The sequence below is a fragment of the Alligator sinensis genome, unplaced genomic scaffold (genome assembly GCF_000455745.1).
Source record: "Alligator sinensis unplaced genomic scaffold, ASM45574v1 scaffold472_2, whole genome shotgun sequence".
NCBI classification, from domain to species: domain Eukaryota; kingdom Metazoa; phylum Chordata; order Crocodylia; family Alligatoridae; genus Alligator; species Alligator sinensis.
The window spans coordinates 1,373,061-1,390,607 of record NW_005842378.1 but is presented as its reverse complement, the minus strand read 5'-3'; the positions used below and the strand labels follow the sequence as shown (position 1 = coordinate 1,390,607).

General features: G+C 45.6%; 1 protein-coding gene across 1 annotated transcript in view; it reads left to right on the top strand.

Moving 5' to 3' along the window:
- The window catches only part of LOC102377127 (protein FRA10AC1), a gene marked incomplete at its 5' end in the record, with an annotated part of 55,928 nt that overhangs the window by 18,032 nt on the left and 20,349 nt on the right, over positions 1 to 17,547 (top strand). The window contains one exon of the mRNA XM_006029436.2: positions 10,800 to 10,845. Coding sequence (XP_006029498.1) covers positions 10,800 to 10,845 — 46 coding nt within the window. The remainder of the gene's footprint in view (positions 1 to 10,799; positions 10,846 to 17,547) is intronic.

The window sequence follows — 17,547 nt, the reverse complement described above, 5'->3', positions numbered from 1 at the left end:
AAATGGTGGTGGGGTGCTTTGAACTAAAGCTCATTGAATGAGCTTTAGTTTAAAGCACCCCAATGCCATTTCTCAGCATGGGGATGCTGATACATGTGACACTGGAGTCTGCTGGAGTGCAGTAATTGCCACACACCAGCAGACTCAGTCAACTGCCCTTGCTGGGGTGTGCATGGGGCTGAGTCCCATCCTCCCCTGCCTGGGGCAGCGCATGAGGCGCTCCTAGCCTCCTCTGCCAGAGGGTGCCAACCCTGGTCAGCAGGCACAGCTTCCAGGCAGGGCTGCTGCTGCAGCTGCCCAGTGATGAACTGCTGGGTTCCCCCAGGCTCCAGCAATGACTCCTCCTGTCTCTGCTGCTGTGCTCTGGGCAGCAGGTAGGGAGGGGAAGCTGCAGCGTTGAGGGGAGCAGGGTGGGCTCTGCCTGCAGCTTACTTTGGTCCTGCTTATGCATGGCAGGATGGGGGAGTATGTGGGTGGAAGGGGGGCGTAAAGGAGCTTGGCTGCTCACAAAGCCCTGCTGGGCAGGCGTGGGACAGAGATCAAGTGTGCCAGGCTCAGCTCCCTGTCCCCTCTCCCTCCCCTCTCCTAGGGACTTCTCTTGCTGCCCAGTGCTAGCAGCTGCTTTCCTGCCCTTTGCAGCGTGCTGCGAGCCAGGCAGGAAGTGCTGATTTCCCCCTCCCCCCACCTGCAGAAGGGCTGGGCTCAGCCACATCACAAAGAGTGGGTAGGGGGGAAGCCCCCACACATGCACACCCCCCCAACACTGTTCCACATACCCCACACCTCAGCCACACACACCTGCCACGTCCCCACATACCCTACCCGCACCATGCATACACCTTCACACATCCCTCCCCCCTCCTCTGCTCCCTGCCCCGCATACACCCTCCTACCCCTCTACACAATATACTAGCAACCCACCCAAAGAGTATTTCCTGGACAAGGGGATAGACTTCTGGTGGCAAAGGTCAGGGGTTGGGGGAGTGGGGCTTTGGTCACAAGATGGCTACTGGGAGCGAGGCTACCCTTGCAGTCCTCAATGCCTCACCAAAACTTGTTAAGTGGCCCTCCAGCCAAAATAATTGCCCACCCCTGCACTAGTTCTTCACATGAATTTTTTTCCAGAGCCTTAGCTATTTTGACAGGCATTTATAGTGGAATATTCTAGAAAGGAGCAGCTTGCAAACCATGACTTTAACACCTACAACATTCTTTCAGATGGTTACTCAGTTTATGAAGTAGAATTCTCTCCTGGATTTACAGTCATTTTCAGTGCCAGCAAGAGCCAGGCTCTTTTTCATATGTTACATAATCTTCTTAGCATAACAACGGTTGCTTCCATTCTGAGCGCAGAGAGGAACTGGGGGTGGAAATAGGACTCCTTTACTGCTTTATAATATCCAAAAAGAAGGTAGATTTTCATTTCATTCTGGATCTGCCTTTGAATTCCAGCTGATGGGGGGGGGGGGGGGGGGGGGGTAAGATGCAATGTAGAGATGACTTCCTGTATTTGTTGTTGCAGATGGGGTTTATCACCTCGTGTCTATTCAAAAATTTTCTTATTCTGTTGAGGCCTCAATCAACTAATTTTTCTATAGCACTATGCACTGAGATTCTTCAACTGGTGTCTTGTCAAGAGGAACCATTCTTTTTAGAAACCGTACTCAGTCCAGTTAATTACTGGTATAAATGGTAGTGACTAGGGACAGAGAACCCTTATGTGCCCCATATAATTTCAACATATTTGACCCATGATGGAAGCACAGTAAAGTATCAGGTTGGCTGACATGGTGGGATGGATGGAGCGTCCCACGGGAGCATAGCGGGGGGTGTCCCTCAGTGGGCTTGGCAGCGGACCCAGAAGTGGACCAGAAGTACTTCCAGTCCGCTTCTGGGTCTGTCATGGAGCACATGCTCCTGTGGGACACTCCATCCGCATCACCATCTCAGTGTTCTCGAGCTGCACCTGGTACCTTGAGGTATGTAGAAAAATCATTTAAAGCTGTGTCTGTGTCCGAATCGCTGATTCTCTGAACCGGCATCAAATTTTCAGATTTGGATTTGGCCGAGTTGAATTGGTATAGTGATCCGAATCAACTAATCGAATTGCTGTCCCCCAAATCGGACCGACTTGGAATCGAATATGACCCACTTTGCACACCCCTACTGTGCAGCCTCCCCACCGCTGCACCATGAATCTGAGATCCCTCCTGACTTCTCCCAACCCCAACATTGCACCTCCATTGAGACTCACCCTTAGCTCTTCAGACTGCCATGCCCCCTGGTGCAGAGGCAGGAAGCTGCAGCTGGTGAAGAGAGGGGAAACCTAGAGACTTCAGCTGCTATTGTAGCTGGTGATGAGGGGAGTGGCCACTAGGCAGGAGCCCAAGGGCTGTAACTTAACCCCATGTGGGCTGCATGCAGCCCACACACAAAGCAGGAGTGTCCAGCTGGTGAGAGGGAAAGCATAGAGCAGGGGTTAGCAATCTACAGTCTATGGACTGCATCCCTCTTGCAGAGATAAGATCTGGCCCACAATCCAGTCCATGTTCTACCAGTTTCACATGGAAACCCTGTTGCAGCTTACCCATGGGATCTGGTCCAGATTCAGTATGTTGCATTTTATTAACAACTAGCTAAACCCCTGTCTGCCCAAAGGGCTCTATAGGATCTTGGTTCCCATTGCGGCTCTGGCTCCACTCTGGCTCCATGAAGAGGACAACTCTCTTCCCTGCCACGCTGCAGCCTCTGCTCACTGAATTAGCTACCCTGAAAGACACAGCAAGAGACAATTTAGAGGAGGCTAAAGGGGGTGGGGGAGTAAGAGAGTAGCCCCTCTGTACATAACAGGAACAACTGGGCACAGTAGGGGATGGAAAGCCCTTGGTTGAAAGGAGTGGCCCACATTGAGTAAAAGGTTGCTAACCCTGTGATCAACACTCATTTATCCCTTGTCATACCCTCCATGGCATCCAGCATCACTGGCTTAGAGATGCCAAAGAATACATCCCTGACAGCTCTATTAATAGGTATTGTATGGCAGCTACACCATATTCCTGATAATCTTGTTTCCCTTTTATGTATCTTTTCTAATTCATCCTTTTTGAGATGCTGAAAACAGAACTGTATGCAGTATCCAAAATGTGAACATACGATAGTTTTGTACAGTGGTCTGAAGATATTTTCGGCGGAGGACAGCTCAGCTCTGCATGGTCCCCGCACGCTGGCCTGGGCCGGGGAGCACCAAACCAGAGCGTCTCTTTTGGAGGACTGGCTCCGGGCATGGTGTTGAACCATGTCTTGCTCCACTCTATTGCAGAGCAGTTTTTTTAGACCCCTATGTCCAGGGGTCTAATTTTCTCTCTGCGCTGCAAACTTGGAGTGCAGGGAACATTTTTTCATTCCCGCACGTGCCTCTTGCCTCGCCTCAAAGGGGTTTGCGGCGGGGCAGCAGGTACGTGCGCGCTCGTCTGGATGTGCCCTCTTTGTTTAATTGCTACACAAATTACTTGGGACAGGTTACTATGAAGCAATAGAGTAGGCCTGAACTCCTGTACTGGAAATTCAGTAGTTAACTTTGCAGGGTCCAAACTCTTACAAATATGGGAATAAAAAAGCAGCCTAGAACCTAGCTTGTCTGTTGGTTTTCTGGAAGCAGTTTAATGAAATCAATGAGAGTTATTTGATATACAGAAGGACATAACTTAAACACTAAGATGCAAATTACAATGGAGCTTTGTAGCTAACATTTCATGGAAGCAATTAGGACATCAGGATGATTATAATTCAGACATTTTACTACCACTTGTTTATCTGGAAACAGTGTTCTGCAAGCCTGTGTTAAATAGGCAACAGTACATTAGTTAGACTGTGGTTATTTTAAAACAGATTAAAAACCATGAAATCCAGGATTCTTCAGGGATCTTAAACTTAAAAACATTTTTTCCATTCTGTTTTAATGAACTGTTTAATGCAGTTTCTACATTTTGCAATTGATTTTTTTTGCTAGCTGAAAGCTTAAGCAGTTCAAATGAAACTTACTTAGACTGCACTGCAGATTGCTGAGTAGGCCAAGTGCAAGCTGTTCCTTCCCTAGCAAACTGTCAGTATAAATAGTATAATATGTAACGTTGTCTTTTATTTATCATACAGTTGTTCTATTTATACCAAAAGAAAAGCATGTTTATTGTTCAAATTTATATTGTCTTAAATTCCATAATGTGATAATTAAAAGGAGAAAACATTCACTTAAACTGGCACTGTTAAGGAACTTCTTTATAAAGCATTTACTTAGGCAAATTCAGTACAGATGGAACATTTGAATATTGATTATGTCACTCTGCCCAATTTTCCAGCTGGGATGATTTAAGGTACAAAAAATTTAAACAACTTGCCAAAGATCAGGTTTTCAGTATATGGCTTTTCATTAGTTAGGATCTGGCATTTTTTGCATGAGAACATCATGCTTTTTTTCTCTTATGGTAATAATGTAATTGTAGAAAATAGGGCTGGAAGAAACTTTGAAAGATCATTCAGTCAGTTCATCCTTCTGCACCAAGGCAGGATCAATTGGCAGTGCATTCTTGGCTGTTATTTGTATAACCTCACCTTAAATGCCTTCACTAATAGAGATCCCACAGTGTACTCAGTTCCGGTGCTTAAGACTGACCTGAATGTTAGGATTTTTTTTTTTTTTAACTGATGGCCTTGGGAGGATCTAGGATTTTGGAAAGGTGGGTGGCAGGTGTTGTGGTGAATCATCATATAACACAATGCATTGTTTTCTCCAATTGAAAAGAAACTAGAAGCTTTACTAATATGGTAGGTAGAATTTTAGGGCTATATTATCCTGTTTAAGATCCAAGGAAAAACAGATATAACTGAGTTTGGAGATGGCTGACTGCTAGCACTACAGTGGAATAGGCACTTTGTGCCAGGGGAGTACAGCTGGTAATCCCCAACCTGGCCTTGGACAGAGCTGTTCCCTGCACCCCAACATATGGGTCCCCCAGACATTCTATGATTGCCCCAAAGTGCCCGTTACTGCTCTTTATGTATTGCCCTGCCACCAAAAAATGCTTCCTGGCTGTACTCTGTCTTCTGTTATCCCACGCATCCCCCATACTTAACCACTACCCCATTTTCCCCTTGATACCACTTTGAACCTACTGCACCCTGCACAGACTCATCCCCATCATGTCTCAGCCCCTCTGACCTCTTGCCATCTTCCTAACACCCCTATGAGCCCTCCCCTGCCCCTCTAAGCATCCAAACCTTACTGAAGTCCCTCACACCCCCTGGGGTCCACCTTATCTACAGTCACTTTTGCTTCCAACCCTCCTTGCAACCCATTTCAGACCAGCCCCTCTGGGTCTGCCCATGCCTGGCTTATTGCTGCCCTGGGTGCACCACTGGCTCAGCTTCCATCATTTGCTGCAATGAATAATCCAGGAAAGGGTCACTGAAATAACTAGGGACCTACTTAAATCACACTAAGACAGTGTTTTTCATGGCCTGCTCACTGTGCACAGAGACACTTCCATGGGCATTTCATGTTGGCCCCGCCCCTCAGCACTGATTCGCAGAGATGTCCTGTGGAGAAGGAGGAATGAGGGGTTGGCTGCCACTTTGATTTATGGCTGCCCTTCATGATGCCCCATCCCGGCGGGGGTAGAGCGATAAAGGGGCAGCCATCATCTTGTCTGCTGCCCTTCATGCTGCCCCACCAGCCAATGCCAATGCTCTTCATGCTGCCCCATGCATCACTGCCACTAAATAGCTGTGCAGGCTTTCAGCTCTGACCCTGCTCACTCTCTCTGATTTGTTGTGGGTTTGAGTCCCCCTAGGAATAAAGCCACCCAATACACATTCCTAAATAGTGGCAAACCTTTATTGGTTAACCTAGCAAGTGAGCAGAGAAACATTACTAAGAATTGTAGAAGGAAAGGATAGCTTGGGTAGTGGAATATATAGGGATGTTAATACCTATGGAGTAAAGAGATTAGCAGAAGCCAAGTAGATAATAATGACATAATAATGAAGTCAATTGACTCCCTCCCTAAATAGAAATGTAACTGTCCCTGCCAAAGAGTTTGTTTTAAACTTTGAGTGAACGAGGAATAAAAAGATTTATAACTGTAGCATCCAGCACCCCTACCCCCCAGATCTGCCCCTGCTGATATCTAACCTAAATCTCCCTTATTGCAATTTAAGGAGCTGCCCTCCCCTTTTCCCCTCTACCCCCCATTTTGCTTCCCAGTTGATATGAAGAATAGTTAATGACCTCCCTCTTTGTCACCTTGTATATATTTGAAGACTTTTACCATGGCTCAAGTCTCCTCTAAAGCCAACTCTTTCAGTCTTTTGACATGGCTCGTGTTTTCGAGAGAATTTTTTTTCTTCCCTCTGAACTGCCTTTAGTTGATCAATTTCTTTCTCGAAGTGCAGTGCCTAAAACTGGGTACAGTATTTAGTTTAGACCTTATCATTGATGAGTAGAGTGGAAGGATTACTTCACATTAGGGCTGTGCGAAACAGCATCATTCTGCTTCAACTTCCGTTTCAATGGAACAGTGTTTCGTTTTGAGTTTCGTTTCGAAAGCGCTGTTCTGTTTTGTTTTGTTGAAACTCTTTGGCTGTTTTGATCTGTTTTGCCCATAGCCAGCGCCGAGAAGATCAGTGGTGCCGCTGGCCCCAGCCAGCAGCACCAGCCTCCTGTGATCTGGGAGGCAGATTGGGGACTTGCACGCCCAGGTGCAATCTGGCACAGCCCCCACAGACCTCCCTGCAGTGCGGGTGAACTCCTGATCTGCCTGCCAGATGACAGGAGGCTGGTGCTACCGGCTGGGGGCACGGGGCGGCACCCGACCGCCAAGGCCTGGGTCCAGCCAGCAACACCAGCCTCCTGTCATCTGGCAGGCAGATCGGGAGCTCACCCGCACTCCCGGGAGGGCTGCGGGGGCTGTGCCAGATTGCTCCTGGGGGTTCAAGTCCCCAATCTGCCTCCTGGATCACAGGAGGCTGGTGCTGCTGGCTGGGGCCAGCGGCTGGTGGGCCTGGGGCAGATGAGCTTGTGCGGGGACCCACCACTGCCCTGATCCTGAGGCGGCGGTGGGTCCCCTCACCAGCTGATTTTTCCCCGGGCCCTGCATCAGAGCTGATCCGAGGAGGCAGGGAGAGTCAGGTCTGCGCTTCCTGTGAAGCTGAGCCACCTGGGGCTGCAGAGCTGCTCAGAGCACAGCCCTGGCTCTCCCTTGCCTCCCACCGCCAGGCTGCTTCAAAATTCAAAATGTTTCAAAACTTTCGAAACATTTTGACAGGCCTCGTTTCATTTAGAGACTGTTTTGAAGCTCTTGGCTTTGTTTTGTTTCGGTTTCACAGTTTCAAGCTCAAAACGAGTCGAAACAGTATTGAAATGAAACAGCTGGTGAAGCTTCACGCAGCACTACTTCACATGCCTTTTGTCTGGTACTTCTGTTTATACATCCCAGCACAGAGTTTGCTTTCTTTTGCAACAGTATTCCATGGTTGACTCATCTTCAGTTTGTGATTCAGTGTCACCCCTAGATTATTTTCTGTAGAATTGGGGTGTGGCCAGTTCCCCATCTTGTGTTTCTGCAGTGTATTATTCCTTCCTAAAAGGAGTACATTGCTGTAACGCTCCCAATTATCCAAGGGTGGGGTTTTCTCGAGTTCCTGCCAAGTTAGGCCTCCCATCAACTTGCCTGCTATGACTTTGATGATACACAGTTTGATAAGAGGGGTTCAGTGTTGTTTAATACAGGGGTCCCACTTGGGTTACTCACGGATCCAAGAGTGTCTGATGAAGGGGGATCCACCTCCCCAACACCCCCAGCCACAATCCAGCTCTTGGTGTTGAGACGATGGACTGATGCTTGATCCAGGTTTTGATCTAGGGGGCAATTCTGAAGGCACTTCCTAGCCTTGTCCAGATTGCTCTATTACTCCCTTGACAACAAGGGGTTAATCTTGAACTTAAGCCCCAACCTAAGACTCTGCCAGTCCCAGGCAGCCTTCTCTCAAAAAAAGAAAAAAAAAAAAGGCCAAAAAAGAAAGAAACAAAGAGGAACTTAATTCCTAGGATGGTTGCCTCTATTGTGGCTGATGCCCGTCTCAGCCTGCCGGCAACACTCCCAGCTTACTCGAGCTGCTGGATTTGTTTAGTAATTGAAGCTTTGCTCCCTAGCCTTGGGGGCACGAAGCCTATACTGCTCGGTATATATTGAGCCTTGGGGCTTTGACACCTCTCTGCCTTGGTGTCCTGCACCTGCTGCAGCCTCTGCCGTAACTGGCACAGAGGCAGGCTCTCCTCTCTCCCGCCTGGCACTCCAGGGGTCTTTTAAATCTCTCATTGTGGCACCGGGGACTGATGTCATCAGCCTGGCGCTGCCCAGCTTGATCTGGGTCTTGCTTATGGGGTCTTTCAGGCCCCTTTCATTACAATTGCACTTAGCAATTCTATTTGAGATCCATTTCTCTATTTTGTTAATATCGTTTTGACTTCTAATCCTCTTGGCTAATCATTGTTCATAATCATTTGATCAATTAAAAAAAACAAACCTGTACTTCTCTACAGCATTTTCTCTATTGAAACAAGGAACATCTAAATACATTTTGAGATTGCACTGTTACACCTGAACGCAAGCATTGTAGGCTCGATCTTTAGATATATAAAGCGAAAATTGGGGAATGTCAATAGCATGGCGTTGAGCTACCGTTATGCCTCTTTAAATCTTGGGCCAGTTTAGAGAACTGAACTGGCCTATGATGAATTAATCAAGATAATGGACAAAACTGCTCTTAAGTTATTCTGACTAGCAGGCTCCTTTGGAGGTTGTTCCACTGGTTAAATATTGTTGGAGGACATAGTATTCCAGGCCTGGGCCAGCTGACCACATTTATCATTGTGATGTAAAGTGGTATAGTATCTGGCCTAGTATAGAGTAGCTAAATAATTCTAGTAATCTTGTTACACGGTGTTTTTTGCAAGCTTTGTTGCCCCTCAAGTGGATGGTTATATGGAAAAAATGTCTGTAAAGGTATTGAATGAAAGAGTACATTTAGTAATTGAGAGGTTTTTAACTTGGGATCTGTGACGCAGATCATCCAACCCTGAACTGAAACTTCTTGGTGGTCTTCATAAGTAGCTACTACATAGAACAGGAATCGGTGCATTAGGACTCTAAGTGGCTGGGCCAGAAAGGACTCGGTGCCCTGGCCAAGTTTCTTTTGAGGCAAAGTTGTATTTTTCAATGTAAAAATGTCAAATAAAAGGGTTGCTGTGTCTACCCTGTGATATTGCTCTCAGAGGCCCTTTCCCTTCACTTTTTTTGCTTCAGGGTTTACTGCAGGAGCTTGTACCCCTATCACAGCTCTCTCTACCTGATCATTTCTTAGCTGGTTCTATAGGTTTTGCTGACCCTCCATAACTCTCTATAGAGAGTAGGCCACCCTGTTTTACACTTCAAAATTAAAGCTATGAAAGACAAGCATTGCCTTTGAATAGAGGGGGATAACACATCCCCCAACTATTGCTCCAGACGTTTCTGTTGGTAACTATTATTTTTTGTCTGTTTCATATTCATAATTCGTTGTTTCATGGTTAATATCAGTGGTCCCTCTAGACAGCCAGGTCTAAAGTATTTTTTCTACAGCATAACAAGAAACAAAATTAAAAATGCCTAAGCCTTACTGATCCTATAGTCAGAGTGAATTATGGTAGATAGAAAGTATGCTGCTGTAAATAAGGCCAGAGAAAACAGATTATGGAATCTGAGTTTGATACTGTGCAGATCAACTTATATGTACTGGAAATATTGTATTCAAAATGCCATGCATTTTTTTCTTGATGATTTATAGCATGTATAAATGTGTGTGCATGCATGTATATGTGCACATTCATGTGTGTGTACACATACATGCATACATATAATACAGTGTGTGTATGTTCTGACTTATTAGCAGTAAACATTTACACCATAGTGCCCATCGAGTGGCCCAGTCAAGATGAGGATTTTGTCATCCAGTTATGTGAAAACATGGCTCTGGGCACAAGAGAATTTTACTTTTTGTCATAAAGTGTCTAGGAATTTCACATTAATTCCTTCTTTCTAGGTAAATGATATGCTCTTGATTTCTGTCCTCACTCCCAATTTTTTAAATTAAAATAGACTGTTTTCTCTGTGTTACCTCCTTTTCTGATTTCAGTCTGGCTTGCTTGCTGAACTCTGTCTTCCCTTGGGTGGTAGTGCCGGTTTGGTCTAAGAAAGCAGGCTGAAAAACAGGCAACGGGGCACAGGTCCATTTCTCAGGAAAAGGGGTCTGGGTTATCTTCATATAGATAAAATCTAGAAATAAAAATAAATATGTTAGATACATTTATTTTTGTTTGAATTTGTGTGGAAGAAGTAGAAAATGGACTGCTGAAACAGAGTTCCATTTCCAGTTTCAGTCGTTTCCACATTGTTCTCTGTGTAGAAATGCAAAGAAGAATTAAAAACTTTTTCTTGTAATTTCTTTTAATTTCTCCCTGCTAACAAGAAATTTTGGACACCATTGATTCAGTGCTGATTACTGAATCACATGAAGATGGGATCTAATTTCAGTGGACAATAAGATAACCAAAATCTGGGAGTTTTTTATTGAACAAGAGAGAGATTAATATTTTGCTAAATTGAGAATGACTGTGAGGAGACATCAAGCAATTGAAATTTAATTTTTGTGTTTCTGAATGTTTTTGACTGTTCAGAACTTAATTTCAGTTTTTATCTTTTTAACAGTTTGGATTTAGATGGAGACATGAGAAAGAAGTAGTTTCTGGAAAAGGTAATACTGCCTTTCTTTTGGTATTGTAATTATACTTGATTATTTTCTGTTGCTTTTTGGCTTTCTTGTATGACAAGATTAAATCATTAGTATACATATTTTTGTCCATATCCTGGAAATTTTAATAGTTAATCGTACTTAGCACTTCCTTCTTCATATCATTTTGTACTTCAGGATGCTTACTGATCTACAGGAATACAGAAATAATGAGTATTGTCTTTCTTTGCAAAATTTTTGTAGCAAAAAAACTTCATTATGCTTTTTCCAGTGTGGAATTTCATGAGTATGGCTCTTACATGAGACTAGTCAGTGAATAGCAATTGATTCTGCACTACTTTATTACTTTGCACTCAAATTCAGGTTACCAAGCACTTCCCATCTTAAGATCCTTTTTTCAGTTTCTAAAATTTCACCAGGCTTTAGGCTGTTGGTGATACCATGTACAGTTCCTGTAAACCTTGCCTCTCCACCAAGTTCAGCCAAAGTTTATAAATCTTAATTTAGCTATGCTCTACTAAAGACTTGCTAGCAATTATAGTAGCTCTATTTTCTGAAGATTTTGTCTGAACTGAATTTGCTTTAGCCCAGGACTGTAGGGGCTAAGAACTTTCCCTTCAATTGCTCTTCCAGCTCTTCAGGTCATGATGATGTCATGCACAAGAACTAAGGGCAGACTATCCTTTCTGTTTTCCCAGTGCTGCTTTTGCTGGCATCCAGGCAATAGGAAGGAGGAAGCAACTGAACTTGGATGTAGAGCAGTGATTCTTAAGTAGGGTGCTGTGAGATCCTTTTAAGGGTGCTGCAAGATGCTACTCAATATTAGCGTTGTTAAGTGGGTGAACACCTACATATGACTGACAGGATAAACCCAGGGATTTCACATAGGAATTTATAGTGTAAAACATCCTGACCTGTTATGGTCTTTCTGAGTTCTTTGCACCAGAAGAATTGCTCTGTTATTTTTCCATTGTCAAAAAACAAATGAAACTAAGAGCTGGCATTTTCTGAGAAGTGCTTTGAGTCTAAAAAGGTTGCGAAACACTGATATAAAGTAATGTAACATGGAATTGTCTGTTTGAGGCTTCCTCTACACATTACAGGTATCACACCGTTAACTCATTAATTGCACAATTACCTTGGCTAAGTACAGACATTTTGGGAGATTAAACTGAATGCAAAATGGCTTCCTGATTTAAACTTGGCTCATTTTGGTGCTGACCTTACACTTACAGAGCCAGTCTCAGTGACCAACAATCAGTCTAAAACTGTAACAGTACAGAAGCTCCATGAAAACAAACTGGTCTAAAAATTGCAGAACCTGGTTTAAGATAAATCTGGATCTACGTAGTATCAAACTTATTCGATTTAGGTCCAACCAGTGCACGGAACTTTCTCTGTGCAGCTCCTGGGCTGGGAAAACCTAGCCACTGGCCTCAACCCTGGGGCTGCTCTTTTCACACCCTGTCCCACACCTGAGCTATTTCTGCCCTGCCCCCCACCAGCCCCTTGCTTCCTTTCTCCCCAACCAGCCAACCCTCTCAACCCCCATTCTACAAGCTGGTCTGGGTGCAGCCACATTTATCAGTGTTTGCTACTGTTGGAGCCGAGCAAATAAGTCCCAGTGTGGGGAGGGACAGAAGGGATGGGGGTGTAGGTTCATTGGGGGGGACCCCCAGCCCACCCACCCCACCCGTGTGGACGGAGCCCCAATCTCCTCCAGCCTGATGGACCCCTAATCCCCTGCTAGTCCTTCCATCCTGACTCACCTGATATTGGGCAGCCATTTTGGTCTGATTTAACCTCACCCTAATGCCCCAGAATGTCTGTACTTGAAACCAGCTACATGTGCACAGTACTTATCACCATACTAAAAAGCTCCAACCAGCTCTAAAGTTAGACCTCGAAAATGTGTCTTAACTTTAAAGCTGGTTGGTATTGAGCTTTAATTGGCATGTGTAGCAGGGTCTGCCCAGAGTCACACAGCTGCAGATTCTGGTTGCCTACAGATGCTTCCCAGTGGTACAGCGGCAGGGTGCAGCTATAATCTCCCAGCCTTGGGGTGCCTGAAATCCCCTAAGGTGGGAAGATCGCTGCAGTGGCTGTCTCTTCCTGAGAGGTACTTGAAAACCCTGGGGCCAGGGAGATGGCTGCTGTGGTGATCTCTCTGCCCCAGTGATTTTCTGCACCCTCAAGGCAGGGAGGTTGCCACAGCAGTAATTTCCCAGCAATGGAGGGTGCATGGGGTGCCCCTGAAGTTGGGTGTCCCCTCAGCTGAGGGGGCTTCCAGCTGTGAGAGCTTGTATTGGGCTTCCCTTGCACCAGCAGGGAGGTGCAATGAGATCTAATGCACAATCCCACAATTGCACTTCCTACAATGCAGCTTGGCAGGAGGCACAATTGTGTGAATCATGCATTAGATCCAGATGTACCTTTACCTGCATGTGCAGAGGGGGCCTGAGAGAGGGCAGTAAGAAGTAAATGATAAGAAGTTAGGGGATATCTTCTGTATCTTGTGCGGTGAAGAGACTGATGTTGACAACTAACATGCAGTAATATTTGTTATATGAGGTTCTTCAGACAACTGTTTTCTCCTTAAACTTTTTTAATGTTCAAAACTAAATTTTCTTATTTAAAAAGTGGTTCAGATGTTAAACACTATCTCTCTCTATGCTGTAATAGCCTAGTCTAGTCTACTATTTCATTGCCTTGTTTTTCCTCCACAAAAACCTATTTTATTTAGGATCTGAGACTTACAGATACTTTTCTTCCTGTGTCCTTTGAAACAATGAAAACATTATGTAAATTGTTACTGAAAATTAGGAAAGTTTGAGGAACCTTATTTGCTTATTTGACCTTAATTAGCTAAGGTCATGGACACACCTTATATTTGGAACACTACAGAAAGGGCTGCTGATGTTGCTCTGACAACTGCTGCTCCTTGAGGCAGCAGTGGCAGAGAAGTCAGTTGCTGCTACTGCTGGGGCTTTGGGGACAGTTCCTGCCCTGGCCACAGCAGTGGCAGAAAAGATGGCTGCTACTGCTTCTGGGACAGTGGAGATAGCTGGCACCCATCTGCAGCAGTGACAGACAGCTGCTACTTCTGGGGCACTGGGACAGGAGTTGGGAGCTGTCAGGGCAGATGGTTCTGCACCCGTCACCAGCAGCAGCAGCATATATTTGAGGAATTAATGTGGATATTTGTCTCCACTGGGGCTTGTGCACAGTCATTCTAAAGGAGCTATTGTGAATTTCAGAGTTTAATTTCTCCATTCTCTGTCTGAAAGAAAAATCAGGAATCCTGTCATTTGCAAGCGACTAATTTCTTTGGAGTCTACTGAATGTGTGATTTTTATTTTTATTTATTTATTTATTTTTTCATCAGGTTGTATATGTGAATAATTTATATTTTGTCTTTATGCAAACATAGTGGAGGGTGCAGAGGAATAGGAATAAAGTGTTACTAACTTTATAAAATAAGTTGTGATTCCAGAAGTTTTAGATATTTTTCTTAATAATGTTTTAGAACTTCATCTAATGCTGTCTGTGACGGGGCAGCTCTTGGGGCCGAATCTCCTGCCGGCCCACCCGCCTGTCTCTATGGGACAGTCCGCCCAATCTTTCCTGCCACGAGTTTGTTGTTTCCAGAAACTGATGATATCATGCGGGAGACTACCCTGAGGCCAGGGAGCGCTATCTGCAGCTCCAAACCTCCCCTATGCTGCAGCCCATGCCTTGTATATGGCATCCAGATTAGTATTGCTCCCTGGTCTGACACCGTAGCAAATCCAGTTCAAAATTGGGCTCCATTCATACCCCTCTTACAGGAGGCCTCTTACACTCTGCTCCCCGGGGCCTCTGGCATACAGCCCATTACAGGGCCGTGCTCCACTGCCCTTGCTCCTCCTTGAGTGGCCCCTCTTGGGCCATCAGGCTTTGCTACTCGCATACTGGTTTTGCCACGCAGTCCTTGGGTTCCCATTAGTTCCCCTACTCTGTGTGGTCCAGCCTTGTGCCAAACCCTGGGCTGATTCTACCCCAAGCTCCTCACTGAGCAACTCTACACTATGTCCCACTCTGGGGTCTGTCTCAAGCTTGCAGTCAAGTTCTCACAGGGCTGGCCCTTGAGCTGGCCTTCAGGCTTACTCCTATTTGGCCCTACTCAGCGCACCGCTGGGACTGTCCTTCAGGTGTACTCGCACTTCAGCCCTACTCAGCCCCCTCACACGCACAGCCCTTCAGGTGTACTCTGACTTCAGCCCTACTCTGCTCACTACTGGGGTCTCTGGGATCTTTCATCACTGCTGGGCTCAGGTGGCACTCCGCAGGCTGTGCCTGGCCCCACAACTGCCTCCAAAGCCCACCCGAAGGCAGGGGCTGGGGCTAAGGTTTCCCTCCTCGCCTTTCACCAGGGAGGTAACTGGCCTGGCATTTCCTGGGGGCTCCCACGCCACTAGGATCCCCACCAGGCTACCCTTCCCCGGCAGGGTGCAGTTTTAGGTCATGCCCAGGACCAAGAGCCTCCTGCTTTCACCTCCTAGATGTTCCATGCCGCGCAGCCAGGCGATGTTTCTGCCTGGGCTGGCAGCAGCAAACTGCTACCTAGGGTTTCCAAAATGGCTGCCCTCATCAGGCACCTGGTAGCTACCTGCCTCTGCCCTGCCACACTGTCCTAAAGTGCAGCATTTTCGTTTCATTTAAAGAAATCATGCTTACACAGGTTCAGTTATTGCTATCTTTTTAGTTTGAGTGATTGAACTGAAACTCTTGTTGACTAGTATAATTCAGCAAATAGAACTATTTATTTTGTAGCTGAGTTCTCTTAGGATGCTATTATTATTGAATTAATTAATTATAATAATAATATTATTTAATTAAATAATAATAGATCGCTCCAAGGGTAGCCAGTGGTTGCCATCACTCGGTGTTTCCAGTAACAAGGACAATAAACAGAATGTGTTAGTGAACATTTAAAATTGTCTCATATTTTGAAAATTATATGTGGTGACTAGTAGGCCTGTGCGAATCAGCAAGTATTTGATTCGGCTTCGGCTGATTCAGAGGGACAGTGATTTGATTCAGTGATTCAAATCCTTCTCGATTCGATTTGACCAATTTGGATTTGGAGATTTGGCCGCTGAATCGGGCTGAATCTCCTCTGAATTGAACAGGTGGTGGCAGCAGGGGTGTAGTGGCGGTGAGCGGGGTCCCACAGTCCTGGCACTTAAAAAAAACAAAAAACAAAAAAAATCCCAAAAAAGACCCCACACTCACCAGCTGCAGCAGTGGTGATCAGGGCCTCTGGGGGCTTGTGACAGAGCCCCCCCCATGCAGCAGGTGGCAGCAGGGGTTGCCGCCCCCCACCTGGGTCCCATGTAGCAGCTGTCACATAGTGCGGGTGCAGCGCAGCTTGGCAGGGCGTCGCACACTTTCCCAGAGCTGGGGTGGCTCCAGCAGTCACCTGCAGCCCCAGCTCCCAGACAGCACGAGGAGCCCTGCTGAGGTGTGCTGCACCCTCACGATCTGACAGTTGCCATGCGACTGCTGGGGGGGGTGAGGGGTGGCTCTGCCATGAGCCCCCAGAGGCCCCAATCACTGCTGCTACAGCCAGTGAGTATGGGGCTTTTAAAAATATATATTTTTGAGCTGGCTGGGGCAGCCATGGGGGTGCTGGGGGAACAAGCGGGCAGTGGGGCAGGATGTGGGGAGGCTCAAGGGGGCTGGGGGAACCAACAGGATGGGGCCAGGTGGGGGTCCCCCATGGTTTCCTCCTCCAACCCCCTGCCCCCTACTTACCGGCATGGAGCCCAGGTCCGTCTCCCTGCGGCAGCAAACGGGGACCACCTGAATCTCCAAATTGTTTTGGAGGCTTCCAATTCAATTCGAACCTTTTAATGTATCTCTCAATTTGATTTGGATTCAGAGATTTGGCCCCTGAATCGGGCCAAATCTATTCCGAATTGGATTGGATACCGAAGCTTTGCACACCCCTAATGTCTAGGAACTCATATTACATTGTACTTTGCCTTTAGAATGTATATACCTGTCAAATATAATGTGTATACCTCTGAATTTGAGGCATTTACAACTTTAAGTATTACTGTTTATTACTTCCAGCTTTATGTTAAGAGTAACTTTAAATCTATAGGAATTTTAGTTTAAGCATTTGATAAATTAATATACTTAATTTAAAATATTAGTATTTTTCTGTATTCAAAAAATGAGAGAAAGCTAGGAGCTGGCATTTTCTAATGGGTTCCTTGAGTTGAAAAGGTTGAGAACCACTTCCATAAAGACAATAACTTAAGATGTATTGAGCAGAAATGTGGTTCACCACTAAGGGGCACAAGAATTCAACATTACAGAGTGTAGTAGTGATTTTTTTTCCAAATGAAGTCATTCAACAGCTCTTTTCTAAAAACTTTGATCAGTGTATATTTTATTAGGATTCTCAAATTTAATTTGGTAATATTAGGTAAGTAACTGAATTGGACTATAACTTTTTCATATCAACATGATTAGTTATGAATACTTGCTAACTGGCATTAAAAAGGTCGTTTCTTGCAAAAACATCAGCTTGACATGGGTTTTTATTAAGACCTCAGAAATAGTAGCGATAAGGACAATTTATTCTAAGGTTGTGGTTTATGAGTAGGAATGGGGGGAGGGGGTTGTGAGGGGCGGAAACATATTTGTTGAGGCTTT